This window comes from Antechinus flavipes, chromosome 1, assembly GCF_016432865.1.
Source record: "Antechinus flavipes isolate AdamAnt ecotype Samford, QLD, Australia chromosome 1, AdamAnt_v2, whole genome shotgun sequence".
NCBI lineage: Eukaryota > Metazoa > Chordata > Mammalia > Dasyuromorphia > Dasyuridae > Antechinus > Antechinus flavipes.
Window position 1 is genome coordinate 334229316 of NC_067398.1, and position 22654 is coordinate 334251969.

Below are 22654 nucleotides of genomic sequence, written 5' to 3' on the forward strand. Positions count from 1 at the left end.
ACCCTGAATGCCAGGAGGGAAGAGTTTGACATTTACTTGGTAGGCAATGGGGAATTATCTTGAATATTTTGAGCAGGGGAATAATCTGTTTAAATTTATGCATAAGGAAGATGACTGGCACATCATACACCAAAAAAAAGATTGGAAAGGGAAAAGACTAGAGACAGATGAGTTGACCTAAGATGATGGATTATACTGGCAGGATCATAGATCATAAATGAATTGGAAGGGATTTCTAGATTCACCTAGTATATTCACTTTTTTTTTTTAACAGACAAGGAAATTGAGGCCCCCATAAGTTTTTTTTTTAACTTTTTATTTTCAAAATATATGCATGGATAATTTTTAGCATTCACTCTTGCAAAATCCCATCCTAGTTCCAATTTTTTTTTCTCCCTCCCTTCTCCCCACTCTCTCCCCTAGACGACAAGTAATTTAATATATGTTAAACATATGCAATTCTTCTATATTCATTTCCACAATTATTCTGCTGCACAAGAAAAATCAGATTAAAAGAAAAAATGAGAAAGGAAACAAAAAGCAAGCAAACAACTATGACAAAAAGTGAAAATATCATGTTGTGATTCATACTTAGACCACACAGTCCTCTCTCCGGATGTATATGGTTCTCTCTAGCATAAGACCATTAGAACTAGCCTGAATCACCTTGTTGTTGAAAAGAGCCATGTCCATCACATTTGATCATCACATAATTTTCTTGTTGCTGTATACAGTGTTCTCTTGATTCTGCTCATTTCACTCAACATCAGTTCTCTCCATCAAGTCTCTCCAGGTCTCTCTGAAATCATCCTGCTGGTCGTTTCTTACAGAACAATAATATTCCATAACATTCACACACCACAATTTATTCAGCCATTCTCCAGTTGATGGACATCCACTCAATTTCCAGTTCTTGCCACTACAAAAAGGGCTAGGGAAGGACTTCAGGATTAGCCCAGGCTCTGGATATCTAATTCTACTCCTGGGAGAATTTTAGGACCAACCTGAGTCCTGATATCTGCTGAGGAGTGATGGATGAGGCAGGACTCAGAAGATGTTCAAGCAGGAGTCCGTTTAATAAGGCAGCTTTCCACTTTATATACTCTGTAACCATGGAGTACTGCGCATGCACCAACTTGTTATTATGGACAGGTGTTTCCCACTTCAGTATAACTGTGCTTCAAGCACAACACAGGTTGTCACACCCCCTTGACTTCTCAGGAAGCCTGAGACACCCTTGGGGAGGATGGAGAGCCAAACCAGATATCTCAGCAAGGTTCCTTATTGTGCTGGAAGGTCTTATACTTCTCCCAGGGTTCCCCACTATCTGTGATCCTCAACAGGCTACTCCAAAAATTTGTGACTTGCCCTAGATCATTGAGGTGGGATTTGAACTCAGGCCGTCTGACTCCACAATCTGTGCTCTTTCAACTACACTGACTGGATTTGAAATTTTTTTTGGAGGCAGAAGGATGGGGAGAAGAGAGAAGGGATGAAGTGAAAAACAAAGAGTAAAAAAAATCATCCTAAGGTTTCAAGCTTGGATGACTAAAAGGATGGTGATGTCATCAGATAGAAACAGGAGAGTCAGGGGAAAGGACAGGTTTGGTGGCCGGAGTTAAGATGATGAGTCCATCTTGCAATTAAATTTGAGATGTAAATTCCAGGTGTAACTATCTAGTAAACATATAAAGTCTGTATCTTGGGAAAGATGAGGGCTAGAGTTTAATTTTGGGAATTCTCTGAAGAAACTATTTAGAAATTTGGAAAGCTTTTTTTATGATTTAAAAAAATTTACTTATCTAAGATGACACAAATAGAAAATTTCTTTTTTTATGAATCATGTTGGAAGAGAAAAATAGGACAAAAGGGAAAATCCATGAAATAAAAAGAAAGAAGGAAAAAAATTAGCATAGCATATATTAATATATTCATTCTCCATAGTTCCCTCTATGGATGAAGATGGCATTTTTTTATCCAGAGCTTATTGGAATTGCCTCGGATCACTGAACTTCTGAGAAGAACCAAGTCTTTCATAGTTGATCATCACACAATCTTGCTGTTACAGTATATTTTTTACCCTGTATTTTTATCTAGTTGCACTTGTTTCAGTCAGCATCAGTTTGTGTAAATCTTTCCAGGTCTTTCTAAAATCAACTTGTCCATCATTTTTTATGGAACAATCCTGTTCTATTACTTTCATGTACCATAACTTATTCAACCATCTCCAATTGGTGGGTGTGTACTCACTTTTTGGAAAGCATTTTAATTGTCATTTGGTATTTAATCATTGATCCCTGTTGGTATTTAATTATTTGAAAGAAGATGGATAGTTTCTCCTAGAGCAAGGACGGAGCTCTCTGGCTTGCTTGGAGGCTGAGCCCTTAGGGCCATTAATGACTAAATGTGAACTGTCTGCCAAAGCCTCCCGTAGTTCTGGAGCATGGTATTGTCCCGCTGCACTGGAGTCTGTGGGACTGATTTTGAATCTGAAGATGTCTTCATTGGACTGAACCACAAGAGGGCCACCCAGCTCCTCCCAAGGCCACCACCCCTCTCACCTGTGCTCTGGCTTACCTGGCCCCACCCCCCGGAAAAGAAGTTGACGGAGCTTTGGAGAGAGACCTGAGAATGGGAAGCTGGGTCCAATAGGGGGTCTCTCACACCCCCCCAGCAATACAGGTGGGGCTATGGATGGGGCTCTGGAATTGATTGAATAGTCCGTGTCTTTAGTGGGAGGCTGAAGCTAAGGAGACACACCTGTGTTCCTGTAAGAGCATTAGCTCTGGAAGAGAGGAGGCTAAAAGGACCAGGACTCCTGGTTTCATGGAGGGAGCCTAACTAAGCGCAACAGCCAAGATTTCAAGGTCTGGGAAAGGATAAGAAAAGAGCAAGGGGATTAGAGCCTTGAATTGAGGGGAAAAGACTGATCCTGAGGACCTAGACATCCTTGTATTGGGAAGGGAGGGGAACCTACTGGAAGGGATGCTTCATAAGAACCTAATCAGTGGTAGAAGGGGCAGGGAATAAGACCATAGTCCCTGGAATAGGAAAGCTCTGGGACAGGGTGAACACTTTGGAAATAGGGTTTATAGTTCTTAGGTCTGTGAGGAAGGAAAATTAGAAGAAACTGGGCTGATGGGTTCAAGATTAAGGGAGAGAGGATAAGAGATATTTTAGGAGGGAAGGAGGGGGTGTCATAGATGGGACTAGTCCTCCCTCTCCCCTCTACTTCTTACCAAAGGGAAACAGGAACTAGGGCATAAAGAATAAAGAAGGTGAAGGGTGGGGGAGGCAGGATCTGGGAACTGGAAGGCAGGAACAGGTACAAGGTATGGTCCCCAGAGGCGGGGCCCAGGAAGTAAACAGAAACCAAGAGCCATAGCCTAACACAACCAGTTAGCCTGCTTAGGAGCTGAGTAAAGGGTGGAAACAGGGCTAGGAGTCCAGATGCCTAGATTCTGGGAGACAGAAGAGAGAAGTAAGACAAGGGGTGAAGACAGTGTTGGAATGGGAAAACAGCCCAAGGTGGGGGCTAGAATACCTGGATCCTAGGAGAGGATCTTGGTTCCTGGGAAAAGGGAAAGGGGATGGGGAGGGGAAGATCACTTGAGTTTTTGGATAAAGCGGGACTGGAGGGATCAAGATATGTAGACCCTGAGAGGGAAGAAAGGGCTAGGAATTGTTTCTTCCAGTAGGGCTGGAGCCGTGAAAACATTTAAGTCCAAAGAAGAAAGAAGGGATTGTATGTCTTGGTCCTTAAAAATTGAGATTAAAGACCTAACGCTTGGGCTCTAGGAAGCTTGGACAGTGAAAAATGTTATTTGGTTCCCTCCATGCCTCAGTTACCTTTTGCGTCAGTAACGGGAACTAGGAAAACATACATATCATTAACCTTTTATAGTATGAAGATTATTTGACTTCAGGGTTAGAAAGAAAGGAAGAAAATAAAAAGAATGAAAGGAAGTGGGGATGGAAAGTTTCTATTCTGTTGAAGGTGGTTCTGGGGTTTAGTCTTGTGATAACTGGAGGGTTCAGAGAAAGACGTGAGAGAAGGGATACTAGGAGTCAGGAAGCAGGTGGTTGGGAGCTAATGAGTCAGAATGCTTCATGGGAAGAGAATTGGGGACCAGGATACCTGGGACCAAGGAGAGTAAAGAGTTGAAAACTGGGACTAAGATACTGGTTCTACATTGCTATAGTGGGTGAAATAGGGATCAGACTGTCCACATCTTAAGTAGGAGAATAATCTGGAGATCAGTATACCTAGGTTCTGAGGTAGTCGGCTAGGGGCTGGGAAGGCTTCTAGTGGCCTCTTTCTCTAGCTAGCCTCTCCCTTCCTCCCTGTAGATGCTTGGGGAAGCATGAACTCCCCCAGTAGTCCCCAGTTCCCTTCAGGGCTGCTCTCAGGAAGCACCTCCCCAAGTGGGGATGATGGCTTCTTCCCCTTTGTGCTGGAGAGGCGTGATTCCTTCCTGGGGGGACCGGGGCCTGGGGATGAGAAGCAAGAGGATGAGCCCGAGGACCTGGCTGTGCTGCTTCAACGAAAGGAAAAGGACTTACTACTGGCTGCCGAGCTGGGCAAGATGCTCTTAGAGCGGAATGAGGAGCTGAGCCGGAGCCTGGAACTTCTCAAAGCCCAACACGCTGAACGGGAGGAGGTAAGTCCGCTTGATCCCCAGAGAGCCCGTCCGGGTAGTGGGGATCCTTAGCTAGGAAGCGGATGACTTGGCACCCAGGCTGGCCCCTGCCACAGGTGACCCCGGGCAAGTCACTGTCCTTCAATGAAGATCCAGTCACTCACCTGGAAAATGAAGAAAGAGTTTGGACCGGGTGATTTCTCAGATCGCTTAGGATTCCCCACGTCTCAACTTCCTGATGTATGGGATCTGACCAGTAAGGTTCTCACCCCTTCACAGCATATCCTTTTCCACCTCTTCCTGGCTGCCTGGAACGCTCTCCCTCCTCATCTCTGCCTCCTGGCTTCTTTCAGGTCCTAGTGAAAAATCTCACCTTCTACAGGAATTGTTCCCAGTCCCTTTTAAGGAATTCTGTTTTCCTACATCTAGCTTGTTTGCGAGTGATTGTTTACAAGTTGTGTCCCCTCTTAGGCTGTGAGCACCTTGAGGACTGGGACTGTCTTTGACCTTTCCTTTTATCCCTAGCACTTAACTTAGTGCCTGACCCATAGGAGTCACTTCATAAATAGAAATGCTTATTCATGGCTGCCCCTGCCCCTCCTCCCTCCAAAAGGGTGTAATAGAACATGGAACTGAAGGTCAGAAAACCCAGGTTCTAAGAACCAGCTCTGCTCCCAACTGCCTATGTGACCTTGAGCAAGCTGTTTTCCTTCTTCAAGTCTCAGTGCCTACATCTGTAGGGACACAAGACAGGACCATATATGGTCCTGGTCTAAACAGGAGTGACTGGTCTAGGGACTCAGAGGACTTGATTATTAAAATTTCATCGTGAGCATTTATACCTTGTTTATTAGCAAAAGCTATAAATCAGGTTTATTGTCTCGATTTCGATGATGGAAAAAAAATGTCACTAATGCAGATAAAGCTGAAAAGTGTGTTGTGCATCATATTTTCTCCCAGAGAGCATGTTGTGAAATATTTACCAGTATACTCTTGCTTCTGGTTCTAAGATTCTAGATAATATGAATCCCGTAGGAAGGGATCACTTCTATCTCAAATCTGATCTCTACCCACATAGAATTTATTTGGTCAGACTAGATTTTGAGCCTATCCCTTTGCCGGCCTCTGAGTTAAGGGCTGAAGGGGAGGTCAATATTTTTCAAGAAACAGGCTAGGTTTCAAGAAACAAGAATTCTTGGAGTCTCAAAGAGAGGAAGGAGGGATAGAAAGAATTTGGAACTCAATACTTAAAAAAAAAATGTTAGAAAGTTGTTTTAACATATAATTGAAGGAAATATGTTAAAACAACTTCCTAACTTTTTAAAGTACACATGTACTTACTTATGTAAGTATTCATATACACATGTATATATATGGATGTATATACACACATGTATGTTACATATAATATACATATGTGTATATACATCCATATATACATATATAATACAATATACAACATTGTCTGTCTACTCCCACACAGTGTATACAATAATACCCACATATATATTATATATAAAATATATAGTATTAATATATTATATGTTATATATATTAATACTATATATTTTGTGTGTGTGTGTGTGTGTGGAGAGAGAGAGAGAGAGAGAGAGAGAGAGAGAGAGAGAGAGAGAGAGAGAGAGAAATGTGTGTATACATATACACACAAAAGAAACAAGATTGACCAGCCTGGTGGAGGTCAAGTCTGGGAGGGGTAAGGGTCTAGTTCTACCTCCACCTTGCTCCTAATTTGCTTTACTGGGGTGAGTCATTTCCTGTCTAAGCCTCAGTTTCCCCCACTGTAAAATGGGGAGTTGGTCTTGGTCTCCAAGGTCCTGTCCACTTTTGATGATTCATGACTCATAAGCTGGAAGAAGATCCGACTGTTAGTGTCCTGGGAGTCCAGGCAGAAGGGAGCAGGGCACGCAGCTGAAGGCCCCACCTTCCCTCCTCCCAATCTCACACACAGCACAGGGGCACACAGGTTCCTTCTTTTCCCGGTCAGCCGCAGGAGTCTGGGTGGGGCAGAGAGCGTCCCCCCACCAGTCAGACAGGTTTGGAGGAGAGACTGAGGCGTGGGGTATAGGGTGGGGCGGGGGCAAAGGAGTAATTAGAGGGAGCCAAAGAATCTGGGAGAGGGGAACCTAAGACCAAGGGAGACTAGGAGGAGAGAAGGACAGGGGTAGAGTGCAATGGGCAGGGGTATCAACTCAGGGGAACTGAGGCGGCGCAAGAGGAGGCTGCGAACCAAAAGCAAGAGGCCCAAGCAGCAGGTGAACCTTCCTGGGGCGTCCTTCCCCCTTCCCAGCCCCCTCCAAAGCTGCAGGATGCTCTCTCTCTCTGCCCCCCTTCTTCACCTTTTCTCTGTCTGCTTTGGTGTCTCAGCGGCTGCAGCAGCAGAACCATGAGCTTCGACAGGGGCTGGCGGCCCGCGGAGCTGAGTGGGAGGCTCGGGCAGGGGAGCTGGAGGTCGATGTGGCTACACTTCGAGCTGAACTTGGGGAGCGGCGCTCAGAGCAGCAGAACAGCGGGCGCCAACGGGCCCAAGCCCTGAGAGAGCTCAGCGAGCAGAACCTCAGGCTCAGTGAGCAGCTTGCCCAGGTCACTGGAGGCGGGCAGGGCTAGCAGCTGTACATTTGGATCCCGGGAGGGGAACAAGAACCAGAGCTATCATTCTGAGGGGGGAGGGGGGGGCAGAGCCTGGGGTCACCAGAGAGGAGGCTGGGTCCCTGAAGGGCAGGAGAGGCTGGGTGGTAGGCCCTGGGAAAGCACGAAGAGTTGAATGAGTTCATCTCCTCCCTCTCCCTCTTCTCCACTCCTAACCACGCGTATGTTAGGCCTCCCAGACAGAACAAGAACTCCAAAAAGAACTGAGCACGCTTCGGGGAGACTACCAGACCCAGCTGCTGTTGGGGACCGAGATGCGAGCCCGACTAGAAAGCCTTCAGGGAGAGGTAAGAGCCCAGGCCCGATCCTGGAGCCAGGGGAGAGGGAACCCTGAAGTCCCTCCAGATCCACTCCAGCTCTCTGACTCCCCCCCAGAACCAGATGCTCCAGAGCCGGAGGCAGGACCTAGAAGGGCAGATCAAGAACCTGCAGGAGGAGGCGGACCAGGGCCAGGGCCGAGTGCAAGCCCTGCATGAGGAGCTGCTACTGCTGAGAAGGGAAAGAAGGGAGCACAGCCTAGAGGTGAGGAGTCAGAGCTGGCATTGGAGGGGAGGGTCATGGAAGGGGTGAGAGGAGCACCCTCCCCACTCTGGCCCTGACAGCCCTTGTGTGTCACTGCTAATAAGACAAGGCCTAGGGCAATGGGAGGATTTGACACGTGAGGAAACTGGGGCCGTTTTCCCCAGGTATACCCAGTCAAAGAACCCAGGTTTAACTTCACATGTCCTTGCTCCTTCCTTCACCCCTGCCCTCCTCTGAGAGAAGAGGGTCTCAGTAAAGCAGGAATCTGAGACAGAGCAGTCTCGGGGCGCCTCAGGGTCAGCACGCAGGAGCCCAGGACCCTGCAACCACGCCGTTTCCTGGGTAGTGCTTCTGGTGCCAGCCCCAGACTCACGGCACCATTCCTGGGCACAACCACAAGAAACGATGGGAAGGGCCTCATGTCTTTGATCATTCAACAACCTATCACATGTAGGCAGGGAGGACTAATTAAGTGCCTGCTACATGCCAGGCGTTAGGTTACGTTTTGGGGTTGCAAAGAAAGCAAAACGTGTCTGCGCCCAAGGAGGCAATAATCAAATGGGGGGAAACCATATGCAAACAATTATGTACAAACAAGAAATATACCAGATAAATTAGAGATAACCAAGGGAAAGTACTAGCGTTAAGAGGCATGGGGAAAGGCTTTTAATAGAAAGGGAGATTTTAGCTAAGACTTAAAAGTCAGGAAAGCAAAATCAAGGTATGGAGAACATCCAGTGAAAATACATGGAATGTCCTGTGAACAGTAAAGAAGTCAGGGTCACCAGATCAGAGAGTACATGAAGTGTAATGAAGGATAAGAATACCAGAAAGGTAGAAAAGAAAAGGCTTTTTATTTTCAAGACATATGCATAATTTTCAACATTCACCATTGCAAAACCTTGTGTTCCAAATTTTTTCCTCCCTCCCTTTCCCCCCAACCACCTCCCCTAGATAGCAAGTAATCAAATATATATTAAACATGTGCAATTCTATATATATATTTCCACAAGTATCATGATGCACAAAAAAAATCAGATCAAAAAGGGAAAAAAGAAAACAAAATGCAAACAACAACAAAAAGTGAAAATACTATGTTGTGATCTATACTCAGTCTCCCTAGTCCTTTCTCTGAATGCAAATGGGATGAAAGGTTTTAAGAACCAAATAGAGAATTTATATTTGATTCTGCAAGTGATACGAAGTCACTGGAGTTCATTAGTGATAAGGTATATCATGACCTGCATGGTCAAAACCTAAACTTTGGAAAGATACTTTGATACCAAAGTGAAGAATGAACAATTGTGTAATGAGAATAATTATATTAATTTAGCATGACTGATTCCACTTTAAGTTTCTGTTTTGTAATTGAGATGTTTTAAACAAGTATTTTGCTTTTAGAATTATTTCTCTATATTATAGATTATTTTTCCATAAGATGAATACTTGTGTGATATAGTTTGGTCAACAACATATATGTTTAAAAACAGCTAATAAGCAGTATGTAAACCTTCAAATATGATCACTAATAAAATTACTTCAACCTATTAAAAAAAAAAGGAGATTGAAAACTAATCTGCGGGTTAAGAGTGGGGGAAAAAATGGAAGTGGAGACACTTTGTAAAAAACCTTTTTAAGGAGTTTTACTATAAAAGGAAAAAGAAACATAGGATGATAACTAGTGGGAATGGACAGATCAAATGAGGGTTTTTGGAGAATGAAGGAGACATGGTCTCGTGTGTAGGTAGTAGGAGCCAGTACACAAGAAGAAACTGAATAATAATAATAATAGCTAACACTTCTGTAGTGTCCTGTGCCAGGCACCATTCTAAATAAATAATTTATAATAGCTAGTCCTCATGAAAACTCTTGAGAGGTGGGCACTATTATCAAACCCCATTTTATAGATGAGAAAACTGAGGAAAACAGGATTAAGTGACTTGCTCAGGGTCACACACTAATATCTGAGACAGGATTTGAAGTCAGGTCTTTCTGAATCCATTGGGTTACTTAGCTGCTTCCTTGAAGATGAGTGAGCCACTTGGGATGATGGGAGGGGGCAGTCTGTTGGAGACAGGATGTAATCATGTGAAACTACAGAGAACTGTTTTGGCCAGAAGGGCACTTTTTTTTTTTTTTTCTGAGGCAATTGGGATTAAGTGACTTGCCCAGGGTCACACAGCCAGGACGTATTAAGGGTCTGAGATCACATGTGAACTCAGGTTCTCCTGTCTTCAGGGCTGGTGATCTAACCACCGCGCCACCTAGCGCCCATTGGAGCACTTCTTCCTGAGAGATGGGTGGAGATAGTGGCAGAAAGTTTCTAAGAGATGAGATGACTGGAGAAGGAGTTCTTATGAATAACCAATATTTTTTTTTAATGAACCACAAAGTATTATTCTTAGCTGGGAAGGAAGGCCTTCCTCAAAGAGTGGGAGGAAGTAGTGTGAAAAAGCTGCTAGAATGAGTGAACCAGTAAATCAATTAGGCAAGAGTAAAAGGAGCAGGTAGAACTCTATGCTAGATTTTGAGAAAGATCAATACAATTAAGGCTTGGTTGCTGAAGGCCTAAATTGCTCCTTTGCTCTGTCATCAGCTAGAACTGGCCCGCTCAGAGGCCAGGGAAGCACTTGTGTCCCTCAGACGTCTCCAGCAACAAATCTCTGAGCTGGAGGAAGAATCCCGGCTGCAGGATTCAGAAGTTTCTGGAGCCTCCCTGCAATCTGAGATTGCCCACAGCCTAGATGAGGAAGGAGACCCCCAACTTCCAATGGGTCCTCATGTAAGTTCTGATCAGGAATTGCCTCTTCTTACAATTCCTCAGACCACAAGGTAGGAACAATACTCAACAGAAAATGGTACCACCGAACTGGTTTTGGGTAGGATCTTACTGAATTAGGTACATTGGGTATTCACTTTATGCCTAGCCTTCTGAAACTGTTGACTATTTTCATTGTTGTATAGTCATTTCAGTTATATCTACTCATTTCCCCTTTAGAGGTTTTCTTGACAAAGATACTGGTTTGCCATTTCTTTCTTCAGCTCATTTTCCAGATGAGGAAACTGAGGCAAAAAAGGGTGAAGTGACATGTCTAGGGTCACATGGCTAGTGTCTGAAGCCAGATTTCAATTTAGGAAGATGAATCTGTTTGGACTCCAGGTCTGATGCACTAGCTATTGAACAATTTAGGTGTCCTAGGTACTCCATCCTAGCTGCTCCTATTCAGCTAATGCTTATATTTCTCCTTAGAATCAGTTGTCTCTTTGAGGGGGCAGGCTACTAGATTTGGTTCCATCGAGATTTTGAGCTATAATCCAAATCTAAATCTAAGTCAAGAGCCCTACCCTGATAAAGAAAACTAATCTTTTTCTTACTGGAGGTTCTAGTAAATAAACTAATGGAAAATCAACCAACCCAAAAGTAAAAATCATGAACTCAAAGACTGAACTAGCTGCCATTCTTAGGCCCAGAACTGTTCTTTCCTCATGGTTCTCAGGAGATCCACAACCCCAATGTCCTACATGATTCATCGAAACCTCAGACTCTTCCTGAAGAGGGCTTGGAGCCCCCTAAGAAGCGGGCTTCCATGAGTTCTAGAGAAATAGTGGAAGAGAAGGAGATGGAAATGGAACGGCTACAAAATGAGGTGAGCAGAAATTAGACTTGGAGATGAATGCTGGGGAGTATGAGGAGGTTAAGAGGAGCAATCTGATGATCAGAATGAGAACTACCTGGATATTACTATTGAATCAGCAATGGTTATAGTATGTTAAGTATCTCTCTGACCCCCCCTTCCCCTTTTCCTCTCCCCCTTCCCACCCCCAGTTATCTTTGCAAGTAGAAGAGTTGCAGTCTCTCCGAGAAGAATTGCAGAGACAAAAGGAACTGAGGGAAGACAAAGACCCCGAGTCAGCACTGAGTAAGGCCCTATCTGACCGGGATGAAGCAGTGAACAAGTAAGTCCATATACCTCTACATCCCTACTCTCATGACATCTTAGTGTATTGGAAAAGTTCCAAACTCAGTCAGAAACCCTAGGTTTTAATCCTAGAAGTCAATAAACTGGTTATATAATTTTTTTTCCCAAACCTTCATTTTGTTTCCATAGCTGCCACTTTTTCCTGTCTCTCACTTTTATCCAAAACCAAATGGGCAGTGAGTTCTGTGTGATTCCCCATGTATTTCCACCTAGGTCTTTGGCCCTGTCCCTTGAACTGACTAGGATCTCCCTAGAACGGGACTCTCTTTCCCGGGAACTGCTCAGAACCATCCACCAGAAGGTGGCGTTGTCTCAGGAATTGGAGGCCTGGCAGGTAAGAGGGACAAAACCCGCTGAGGGGCAGGGGTGGTAGCACAGCTGATAGTCCTTCCCCACCTGATCCCTTTTCTTTTTCATCCAGGATGACATGCAGGTAGTGATTGGACAGCAGCTTCGTTCTCAACGACTAAAAGAGCTTAATTCCCAGCCAGCAGCGCTCCCCCACGATGCCACAAAATTCTCCTTGGGAAGAGGGACAGGGACTGGTAGCTTCTTCACCAACCTGTTCAAAAGGACCTGAGGGGATACTTGGGCTGCGGATGGGAATGATAGTCTGGAAGTTTTTCTAGAAAGGGCTCAGAATGCTAGGGATTAAGGGGGCCAATGACATGGGGATGTGGGATGGCAGAAGATAAAGACTCCAATTCTTGGAACACAGTAGAAATAAGGGCAGAGAAGGCTTCCAAATCAAGCTGGCTAGGGAAGCCAAACTTTTCTCCCTCCACAAGAGCTCAGAAGTGTCTATTTTGCATATTCACAAGCTTATCTTTTCTAAATCACAATAAATTTCCTCTAGCCAGGGGCTGGGGGAGAGGGGAATCTATACAGGGTATTTATGTAACAAAGTCTAACAGAGTAATATATAAATGAATTTGAAATCTTGGGCTTTACTTTCTAAGAGATTAAGTGGACGGAAATTTCACCAAACTGGACTAAGTGGCTTCCTTTTTTTTTTTTTTAATTAACAAAGTGGATCTTAACAAATGGGGAAGGGAAGATTGGAAAGGAGGGTCAGGAGAAAGATAAGGAAAAAGCCCGGTATCCAAGGTTAGTGAAGACATCAACTCTACAGCTATTTCCTGCAGCTGTCAGAACCTGGGAAGAGGAAGGCAGATAGTGAGAACTAGAAATCTGAAGTTCTCTCATAGTCTCCCAGATCCCCTTCCTTTATGACCAATGGGCTCTTACCTTGCACTCTGGTGCAGCAGGTTGCTGATTAAGGCTTAAACTAAGCAGACTGGGAGAGGAGCCAGGTACCTGTGCCTTCAGCTCCCCACTCAGCTGCCACTGGTTCACACAAGGTCCTTGTCCTGCTGAGAGGATCTAGGGAAAAGAAATGAGGGGAAGCCCAAATTTAACAGATAAAAGCCTGAAGACAACGGAATCAAATGCTAGCTGGGAAAAAATAAAGGGAGAAAGCTCACCAGATCTTGATAGAAGGTTACATGTTTCTGTGGGGCTCTAAGTGGAAACACTGTTGTGGGTGTGGCAGATCGAAGGTGCCAAAGAGTAAGAGCTGGGCCCCCTCCACATACCTGATAAGAATTTTATTCATCATCATCAGACTCTAATTATTAACCATTTGCTTACCTCCCACTTTACAGAAAACTTAAAAACACAAATTCTTTTCCCCAGAGCCTCAGATAATCACCATCCAATCTGAGTCAGTAGCTAAACATCCAATCCACTTCCCATTCTGGGGTCGAGCACACTCCTGGAAAGGGAGGTGGGAGAGAAAAGGAGAGAATAAGTATTTATTAAGCATCTACTGCATGCCAGGCAGTGTGCTAATCAATTTGCAAACAATATCTCATTTGATCCTTACAACATCTCTGGGAGGCAGATACTATTATTATCTCCCATTTTTAATGGAAGACACTGAGAGAAACAAAGCTTGGATAACTTGTCCAGAGTTATACAGCTAATAAGTGTCTGAGGCCACATTTGAACTTCCTGACTCAGGCATCGTATCTCCTTCCTTACCTAGCTAATCTAGTTAATTCACCTGGTTTAGAAAGGGAGAAGGGAGGAACAGAACAGTGAAAGCCTCACCTCATGCTTGTAAACTTCAATAGTCTGGACCTCCTCACCCGTACGAAGATCTGAGAAGAGACACAGTGAAACCTCAAGATATGTCTCACTGCTTTATTACACTTCTTGTTTCTCTAAACCCTAGTCCTCTCCTGCTCCATATCCCTCCCCCGCCAAATTTTTCTCTCTCTAGTCACAACCCTCTACAATTGCTCCCTTACCCCAAAGACGAACACTGCCATCTTCACTCCCAGATAACACTTCAGGACTTCTTTCCCGAAGAGCCAGACAATGAATATAATCAGTGTGACCTCGAAGTGCACGCTAGGGGAAGATAGTAATGGAAAGCACCAATCAGCTAGAACCCCTAAAGGCTGCCTCCTTCCACCTTGAAGACCAGGAACTCCTCAGAGAGCAACAGTATACAGGTCTGACAAATTGTCTGACAAACATGGGGTATAGAAGAGAAGAGAGAGGTAGTAAGAAGAGCATCATTAGAATGGGCTAGAGTTAGTTTCCTGGGAATTTTTCCTGGCCGGGAGGGCAAGGGAGGTTTGCCTTGTCTACAACTTTGTCCCTTCTCCTTATCTGACTAGTCATCCTATCACCAACTTACCGTAAATGTTCCAGTTTCCAGATCCATAGTATGAAGTTGGCAATCACCCCCTGCCAAGAGGAGGGAATTCTCCTGTAGGGAAATGGAAGCAAGGAAGAAATCAGAAGCGTACAGAGAACTGGAAGGGACTGAAATCAAGACAGGTGCAAGGGTTGGATAAAAGAATACAAGTAGGAGAAAAGAACTCTGACTGGGCTAGATTGAAAGCTGACTGAAGGAGAAACATACCTTGGGGTTAAGCAGCAAAGCATTGATTTCAGGAACTTCCAGGCTGCTCCTGTTTAAAAGGGCAAATGGGGTCAGTCTGAGAGGAGGAAAAGGTACTAGCAGGGTCCCAACCCAATAAGCCTGCTCACCTGTACGGGGGATGTCTGCTCCACACTTCCTTACAGCCCTTTAGGAAAAAGAACATAAAAAAAATTTCCAGGGACTCTTCCTGGTTCTGAAGCATCTTGCTCCTCAGCCTTTCTGAGGGGCATTTTTTTCTCCAGATACAGGCCCTACCCTTACCTTCTTGATGATCTCCCCCCAAAGCCAGGCCTTCACTTCACCATCCCCTGCACTGAGCAGATGGCGATCTGTTGAGACCAGGCTGTACACAGGGCCATCATGGGCTAAAAGAAAAAATGCATAGTTGGATAAATTCGTATCAATCAGAGGGACCCCCTACCTTTGATCCCTATACCCCACCCCTCCCCCGACTTCCCCATATTATCCTAACTCCTCCCAAATCCAAATTGTCTGATGACCTCACCCACCTACAAAGGTCACCACTGGCTTCTTACTTTCCTCTTTGGCTTCTGAGCTCAAAGCAGCTGATAAACTTAAGGGGAAGAGAAATTATTAGTGAAATCGAAGAGTACAGGGAGTTTTTCAAAGTTTTAGAAAGGAAGCCCTTCCCACCCCCAGGAATGGTCTGTTAAGTCAGGGATGTGAGAGCTATCAGGATAGACCACCCACTTTATTCTAGAAAGGGATGGGGGAGGGGGGTAAGGGAGGAGGAAAAAGGGGAAGGCCTGGCTGCCTGTCTTCCCATACCTAAAGATGGCAATCTGTCCGTAGTTGTTCCCTGCGGCTAAGAACTTGCCACAGGGGGAAACACTTTGGGAGAAGATGGTCATGTGCAGCCGCTCCAGGGCGCGTTGTACCTCCATCTGGGGAGGAGCACACACTCGTGTCACACACAGCCACCCCAACATCCCAGAACCAACACTCGCAGGGCAGAGCCTTTTCCTGACCCTATGCCTGGAGCCCGGAAAACTCCTGGCACCCTCCCCGCTTTACCCCCCGCACCGAGACAGCAGCCCAACCCGCCACCGCCCCTCTTTCTCCCCCCCCCCCTCCGCCAAGAGAGCAGGGTGGGACTTGGGAAGCGGTGTTCTTGGGGATGCATATTTTTTGATTTACACCACAACTCAAATCCCTCCGAGTCAGGAAGTTTTTCCTGACATCTAATCTCCTTCCCTCTGGCTGCCATTTTTGTTTGGCCTGTTTCCTCGACCTAGATGCCGGCCCACACCCCACCATGCCGACGACACCCCTCCCACGGGATGACGTGTGGAGAGAATGGCGCCCCACCTCTCGGGATGAGACTACAGCTCCCAGAAGGGCCTTCGACGCCGACTAATGACGTATAATCCAAGGGCGCGAGCACAACTCCGCCCTCACACCTCCCCCTCCCCCCACGACGGGTATGGATGGAGCCCCCGGCTTCCCTGAGACCCCACGAGCACCGGGCCGGCTGTGGTGAGTGCTCCCAAGGCCCGCAACAAGTCCCACAACGTCCCAACCCCAACTCCTCGCTGTGCGCGCGCACAACTAGCCTCTCTCGGCCGCCGGGCTCGGACCCACCGTGCAGACGCACGCCGCTCCCTGCGCTTGCGCGAAGCTTCCGCTCGGCGCGCGCCTGGGCCTAGGGGCACTATGCGCTTGCGTAGTAGCGACCAGCTAACTCCCGTGGGGCCCGCCTTCTGGCATTCTGTGTCCCCGCCCCACCGAGCTGCTCTCATACCCGCTCGTGGCCGAGCCGCGGGAGTTTGGAGGCTCCTTGTGCCTCCGTTTATGGGCAGCGGGACCTGAACCTCTCTTACCCGCAGGTCCCCGGAACTTCATGATCCTTCAGCCGCCCATGGAGCTGGGCCGCCCAGCGGGGGCCCGGAAAGATCCCAGGGAAGCACAGGCGCCAGCCAGGACCCTGGACGCCTGGTGTGTGGCCCTGGGGGTAGGGGGCCGGCGGGACCTCGGATAGCCCGGATGCTGGGTTATGGGGTGCAGGTGTGGGGATCAGGGGGCACAGCTGTTAACGGGGCCCAAGACTGCCCGCAGTACGTACTGCTTTCCAGGAGACAGGAGCCCAGGAGGGCCACTGCAGTGGTCGAGAACGCTTGGCTTCCTGGCCGTAGGGCTGATGAGCAGGAGCCAAGATGTCAATTATAAACCGAGAGCTGAAAAGTTAGGAGCCAGGATACCAAGGTTACAGGACACAGTTGAGCACGGAGGGCCAGTATGCAGAGATAACGTAATCCTGGTTAAAGGGCACCCAGGGGAGGAGTGGGAGCCCGGCTCGTTGCTGGAATTACTGTTACAGATGGTAGAAGTAGAGGCTGGACATCAGAATCCCCGTGTTACATAATTAATCCACAAAGCTAGGATCTGGTGCCTCGGACTTCTGGCTTGTGTCAAACTCCAATAGGGGGCAGTTTTAAAATTAATATGTTTTTAATTGCATTTTCATTTTGTTAAATATTTCCCAATTACATTTTAACCTGGTTCAGGCCTCACTCGTTTGACACCTCCTTATTGGGGAACCTGGAATGAGAGCCATGGGTTATATGATAATCTGAGGATGTAGGACCTGTGTTATAGTCTAGAACAAGGAGTTGGATGCCTGGATTTTATGGACATGGGCGCACATATTTTTATGATACAGAACAGAGGTTGGAGGGGCTTAGGTTAGATGCTATGTAGCTGAGGATAGGTTATCAGCATCCCAGGGGTACAGAACATAGGATGTGCTTTCATAACTAGTATGCCTGGGTTATAGGGTATAAAGTGGGAAGGCAAGAACCAGGGCACTTGGATTATGTTGTTCAGGTCAGAGGAACATGAGTCCTCGAGTTATGTGAATGGGGCTAATAAAGAGAAGGAGGGTGGGGGTGGCCTGGGTGAGAGAGCCAGACCTGAAGTCTAGCTGTATTAAAGGACAAAGGTCTTAGGCCCAGGAACTCTAATATGTTGCTTCCAGGGAAGGAGAAAAAAGTATTTAGACTTTTAACTTTGTCTCTTCCACAGCTCCCTTCCCCAAGGAATTCAACCCCAGAGCACCAATCAGTTGCTGGAGGAGCATCAGTGAGTTTAGGGAAAGGGAAGTAGTTCTCCCTACCCTCCCATTCACCAGAATTTTTCTTCTTAGGAACCAATATCTTTTCCCCTAAGCTCAAATTCTCTCTAGGTTCTTCCTTCCCCATTCCCCCCTCCCCTTCCTTTTTACCCCTTCCCCCCCAAGTCTAAGAGATTACATGGTACCATGAAAGATGCTAGATTTGGAGTCCAAGAACCTAATCATTTAACTTTTATAGGAATCAAAGTTTCTTCCTTTGCAAAATAACTAGACATCTGTAAGACCTTCTAGTTCTTAATGTGTGTTTCTTCCCAAAAGCCTTATTTCCCAGTCCATTTCCCTGGTCTCTTTTTCCAGCAACTCTCTTCAGAAGCATTTCCTGTCTGAGGAGAACATGGTCTCCCATTTTTCCCACCTCAGTCTGGACAGTGATCACTCCTACTGCCCATCAGCAGCTTTCTCCATGGGTACTCCAGCCCCACCTGTGATCAGGTAATGACTCTTTGAATTTCAAAACATTCAGTGACTTCCCATTATCACTAAATAAAAATTTTTTATTCCTTACCTGATCAAAGTTGATTAGGTAGAGCCTTCTTTCTTATTTCATGTTACCCCTCATTCTGCTCAAACCCTCCACATTTCTTCCATGTTGTCTTTGTTCAAGTCCTATCCATCATTCTAGGTCCAGGACAAATACCCTCTCTTGTGTGAATCCTCATATTCCAGCCAGAATCGATATCCTTTTACCTTCTCCCATTTATATACTTACCAAATTCTCTCTTGTTTAATTTTATTTCCCTTACTAGGATGAAAATAGTATTCATTTTTGTATGCCCTTTTCATTTCTACCACAAGATCATTCACATTAGATTTGGGATGTAGTTTCATCTCTGAGATTCCTGGGATTCCACCCCAAATCAAGAGCTACTTTAGCTCCAGCTATTCCTAGGGCCAATTACATCTTTTCAGATGTACTACTACATTTAGCCAGCAATTTTGAACAAGCTCTTATCATCTCTTTCCTTCCCTCAAGGCCTTTGGAAGACTGTTTTCACTCAACTGAGGATCTGGGGGTACTCTGCCCCAGCCTTCTTCTGGCCCTGTAAGTGTTGGAGAAGGGAAAGTGGGAAAGTACCAAGATTTGTAATAGGACTGAGTCCCCCTGACTACAATTTTTGCTTTTAGGAATCCCCATTCAGAGCTACTCCTCTGGCAATATCCAGGAAACCAAATCCCAGAAATTCTTCGGCTGCTGAGACTGGGAGGCTCCCAGGTATACCAAAACCACAACCCCCATAGTGGGGAGGCAATGGAGCTCTGAACCTCAAATGACTGCCCTGTCCCTCAGGAACACAAGCCTCTCTCAGTGCCCCCAACTTCAACTCCATGAGTTGGATCCAGAGAGGCAGAATCTGGCCTTCTCTGGAAAACAAGACTCAAAGACCAAAGAGGGTCTAGACACCCATATATTGTACACAGAACTAAAGAATAGCACCTTCAGGTTAGAGATAGGTCTATTACATACACATACATTCAAGGGATGGTGGCGAAAATAGAACCACAGAAGAAAGGGTGGGGAGGAACATCTTAGGGGATGGGGTGGCTCCCATAGCAGGGGGCCTTTGTTAAAGCAAAATAAAGATTGGTGGGCAATAAAAAGCAAGTAGCTTCATTGGTGGGGGGGAAGGGGAGAGGTGCTGTCTGGGGAGAAGGGCCCAAAGGGACAGATGCCCAGATCCTTTGCAGTCTTCCCTGGAAAGCGAGTCAGGGCTAGACCCGCCCAGACATTGAGAATGTGTGAGTCAGGGCCCTGCCCCCACCCCCGGCTGACTCACAAACTCTTCCCTGCAGTGGCCAGAAACAGTTGGGGACTAAGCCAAAAAGGGGGATGGAGATGCCCATCTCTGTTAGGGGAAGAATGAGTTCAGACCCTTGTACTGAAGGGGAAATGGGAGTCTTACCTCTCCACTCAAATAAAATTTAAAAAAAATCAAACTTGAAATCAAAATAACTTTTATTTATACATATTCTATTCCCTCCCTCCCTCCCCATTTGCTCCCCCCAAATAAATATCTCCCCTTGTGGGCAGGCCAAAGGAGGAAGACCCTAGAGCCGGCTTCCCTAGAGGACCAGCCCCTACTGTAGGGGGATAGAGTACTGTACCCTGCCCCCCCACAAGATACAGCTGCCTTGTCCCAGCACATGTAAGGGGACTGCAAATCAAGGTCCTGAGTGTTCTATCTGGCCTCCTATTTTTAAGGGGTATTTTCTTGGCTCAGAGCCCCTACTGCTGCCAGGGGAGGGAGGTGGCAGTGTGATTGTTGGGGAGGGGAAGCACCCCTCAACCCCTCCAACTGTGCAAATGTTGCATTCTTCAGCCAGTGAGCAGTCCCAGGATAATACCCCAGGTTTGAGTCCCTACTTCCCTCCTGGGTATAGGAAGAGAATTGCAGTCAAAGAAGAATGTGTGAGGAGGGATAATCTCATCCAAGAACATAATGCCAAGGTGTTGAGATCCCCTCAATAACTAGATAAAGCTGGAAACAGGCCAGATCTGTCAGAAAGAGAAAGAAATTGCAAGTTCTTTGTGGGCAGGGATATTTCTGTGCAAACATATGTAATACTTCCCCTCCTGTGTGTCCACCCACCCCCCACCCCCGGGTCAAGTGAATTAGTAAATGCATAACCTGTATCAAGTGAGTCTTAGCTGAGTGAATGAATGAGGGTTAAAACCAAAAAAGGGACAAATCAGTATATAGTCCTCCCATTTCCCTCCTAAATCCCCCTCTCCACCCAAGACCCATGAAAGGAATTGGATTTTGTGTGGCAGTGTTAGTCTAGGATAGCAAGTCCAGAAGAGGGTAAATGTGCTGGACTTTGGGTCATTGCCAAGGCTGGTAGAAATGAAAAGGCTCACCATCACTGGATCAAAGCTGTGCCTGGACATCCTTCTCCTCCTGTCTCTTCAATGGGAGCTATAAGCCAAGTATATGGGAACATTAGGACTCTTCCAGGTAACAACATGAAGCTGAAGGAGACAAGGGAGGTTGTATACTTACTAGTGAACTTCTCTTTCTGTCGACATTGTCTCCAGACCAAAAGGCCAGAAAAGAGCCCTAAAATGAGTATCAATCCTAATGTACCTCCTAAGACTGGCCACAGCAGAGGAAAAGGGGGTGGAGGTGCTGTGGTGCCTGGGGAAAAGAAAAAGGATGTCACTGAAGATCCCAAATACAAACCTCTGCTACTAGTTTTCAAACCCTTCCCCTCCCTCCCTTCCCCCCAGCCACCCTAGCTACCACCTAGTCTACACCCTCCAAAAATCTGGTCTACACATCCTAAATGTTATTATCTTTCAAACCTTACTCTGTTCTTCCTCACCCCCTCCCCCCACCAAAAAAAATATATCCTTGGTCTCCCTCCAGCCCTTTTTCACTCACAACCAGGGCAAAAGTCACTGTAGGGTCGAGATGGACAGGAGGAACAATCCATGCATTTGTCCAAGTCTGGGCTCCAAGAACTGCCCTGGGGACAAGGGGAGGGTGCTGGGGAGAAAAGGGGAGAAAAGGGGAGAAATTTGAGGGAAGGAACCTCCTACACTCTCTTCCCCAGGATGGGCTGGGGGGAGGTGGTAAGGAGAGCGAGCAAGAGACAGAGAGGTCAGGGCTATTCCGGGGGTTGAGGTCAGGGCTAGAGCTCTAGTTTCTGGTGAGTCAGACCAGCCAGACATCAGAGCCCCCAAGCCCCCTCCCTCTTTCTCCCCCCCCCCCCCGCCAGACATTCCAGACAGGTGACCGCAGGCCTAGGGGCAGGACTCTTGGGTTCCGAAAGAACGATCCCTGGGTCCTTAACGCCTAGTGGAGCGGCTTCTGCGGAGACACCATAGTCTGGGGAGAGGTGGAGGGCACCGGACAGAGAAGGAGATGGGGAGGGAGGGCGGGAGAGGCACCGCGTAGTTAAAACAGATATCCAACTCTTCTCTCCCCCCCCCCCCTCCTTCCAGCAGTCTGTGACTCAGTCCCGGGAGCTGGGCCGACAATCCCCCCCGCTTTCACCCCTCCTCCTCACATTACTGGGGCGTGAAGTCATTGTGAGGCGGGGTGTTCACCGGTCCGGGTCGGAGATGCCCACGTGGAGTGCCCCCCTCCATCCCACGCTCAGCCAAATAGGGTAGAGTCTAGGGGTCTCCTTTCGCCTCCAGCACCCTAATTTCCGAACTGCTCTGGGGGAGGCGTGCCCTAAAGTCATCCTCTTCCACCCTGACTATCCCATTTCACCCACAGCAGACTTCCCGGGGAACCCTTCCACCCCCGGCACTTCCCAGACAGGTGTCAGTATCCCTAGCCTGGCAACCCCATTACCTGAGGCTGGCTCCCCCCAAGTCAATCTCAGCACCATCAGCGCCAGTATCACTACTAGCGGTCCCAGAGCCATGGTGTACCTCCCGAGGCCGGTCCCGTTCTGAGCCGGGACGCGGATTCAGGGAGGCACGCCCGCCGCCCACCCTATCCGGGGCGGTCCCAGTCCGGACCCCGCCTCCAGTGGTAGCGGCCAGTCCCCCAACTAGTTGCCTGTCCACCGTGCTCCAACTCCCGATCCCCGAAAAGAATTCAGGTGTCTTGGTTCTCAATGTCCTTTCCGGAGTATCTTCTCCTCAGTCTCATCCCTGCAGCTTCAGCCTTTCTAGTTGCTTGGTGCTTCTTCCCCCAAAGCTCTGACTCCCCTGCCAAATCCCTTGGGCCTCCCAGAACTCAGGCATCCTGGTCCATCCAAATGCCCGTTGCATCTTTTTCCAGTC

The 22654-nt window shown here is 47.0% G+C and overlaps 4 protein-coding genes across 7 annotated transcripts; 2 read left to right on the forward strand and 2 right to left on the reverse strand.

Moving 5' to 3' along the window:
- The first annotated feature begins 338 nt into the window (after positions 1–338).
- BICDL2 (BICD family like cargo adaptor 2) lies at positions 339–12747 on the forward strand. The gene is made up of 10 exons (XM_051968166.1): positions 339–2682; positions 4351–4661; positions 7026–7241; positions 7478–7594; positions 7683–7829; positions 10426–10611; positions 11327–11476; positions 11656–11786; positions 12023–12143; positions 12231–12747. Exons 2-10 carry the CDS (start codon positions 4365–4367, stop codon positions 12387–12389), a joined length of 1524 nt encoding a protein of 507 aa, XP_051824126.1. The 5' UTR covers positions 339–2682; positions 4351–4364; the 3' UTR covers positions 12390–12747.
- A 63-nt stretch (positions 12748–12810) lies between these two features.
- On the reverse strand, positions 12811–16420 carry THOC6 (THO complex subunit 6). 3 transcript variants are annotated; one of them, XM_051968187.1, is made up of 13 exons: positions 16368–16420; positions 15555–15670; positions 15275–15339; positions 15027–15130; positions 14873–14910; positions 14745–14820; positions 14517–14588; positions 14122–14224; positions 13922–13971; positions 13521–13583; positions 13294–13404; positions 13058–13192; positions 12811–12964 (listed from the first exon to the last, which is right to left on the reverse strand). In XM_051968187.1, exons 2-13 carry the CDS (start codon positions 15668–15670, stop codon positions 12881–12883), a joined length of 1017 nt encoding a protein of 338 aa, XP_051824147.1. In that variant the 5' UTR covers positions 16368–16420; the 3' UTR covers positions 12811–12880. The 3 variants fall into 3 exon arrangements, with proteins under 3 accessions (XP_051824147.1, XP_051824140.1, XP_051824132.1); XM_051968180.1 differs by lacking the exon at positions 16368–16420 and having other exon boundaries at positions 15555–15791; XM_051968172.1 differs by lacking the exon at positions 16368–16420 and having other exon boundaries at positions 14745–14793.
- On the forward strand, positions 16166–19851 carry HCFC1R1 (host cell factor C1 regulator 1). Of its 2 annotated transcripts, XM_051968196.1 has the most exons (6): positions 16167–16262; positions 16613–16721; positions 17808–17864; positions 18214–18348; positions 18890–18958; positions 19042–19851. In XM_051968196.1, exons 1-6 carry the CDS (start codon positions 16214–16216, stop codon positions 19175–19177), a joined length of 555 nt encoding a protein of 184 aa, XP_051824156.1. In that variant the 5' UTR covers positions 16167–16213; the 3' UTR covers positions 19178–19851. The 2 variants fall into 2 exon arrangements, with proteins under 2 accessions (XP_051824164.1, XP_051824156.1); XM_051968204.1 differs by lacking the exon at positions 17808–17864 and having other exon boundaries at positions 16166–16262.
- Position 19852: 1 nt separating this feature from the next.
- Positions 19853–22338, reverse strand: TNFRSF12A (TNF receptor superfamily member 12A). Its single transcript, XM_051968217.1, has 5 exons — positions 22218–22338; positions 21297–21401; positions 20916–21050; positions 20774–20831; positions 19853–20410 (listed from the first exon to the last, which is right to left on the reverse strand). Exons 1-4 carry the CDS (start codon positions 22288–22290, stop codon positions 20776–20778), a joined length of 369 nt encoding a protein of 122 aa, XP_051824177.1. The 5' UTR covers positions 22291–22338; the 3' UTR covers positions 19853–20410; positions 20774–20775.
- Positions 22339–22654: the final 316 nt, after the last annotated feature.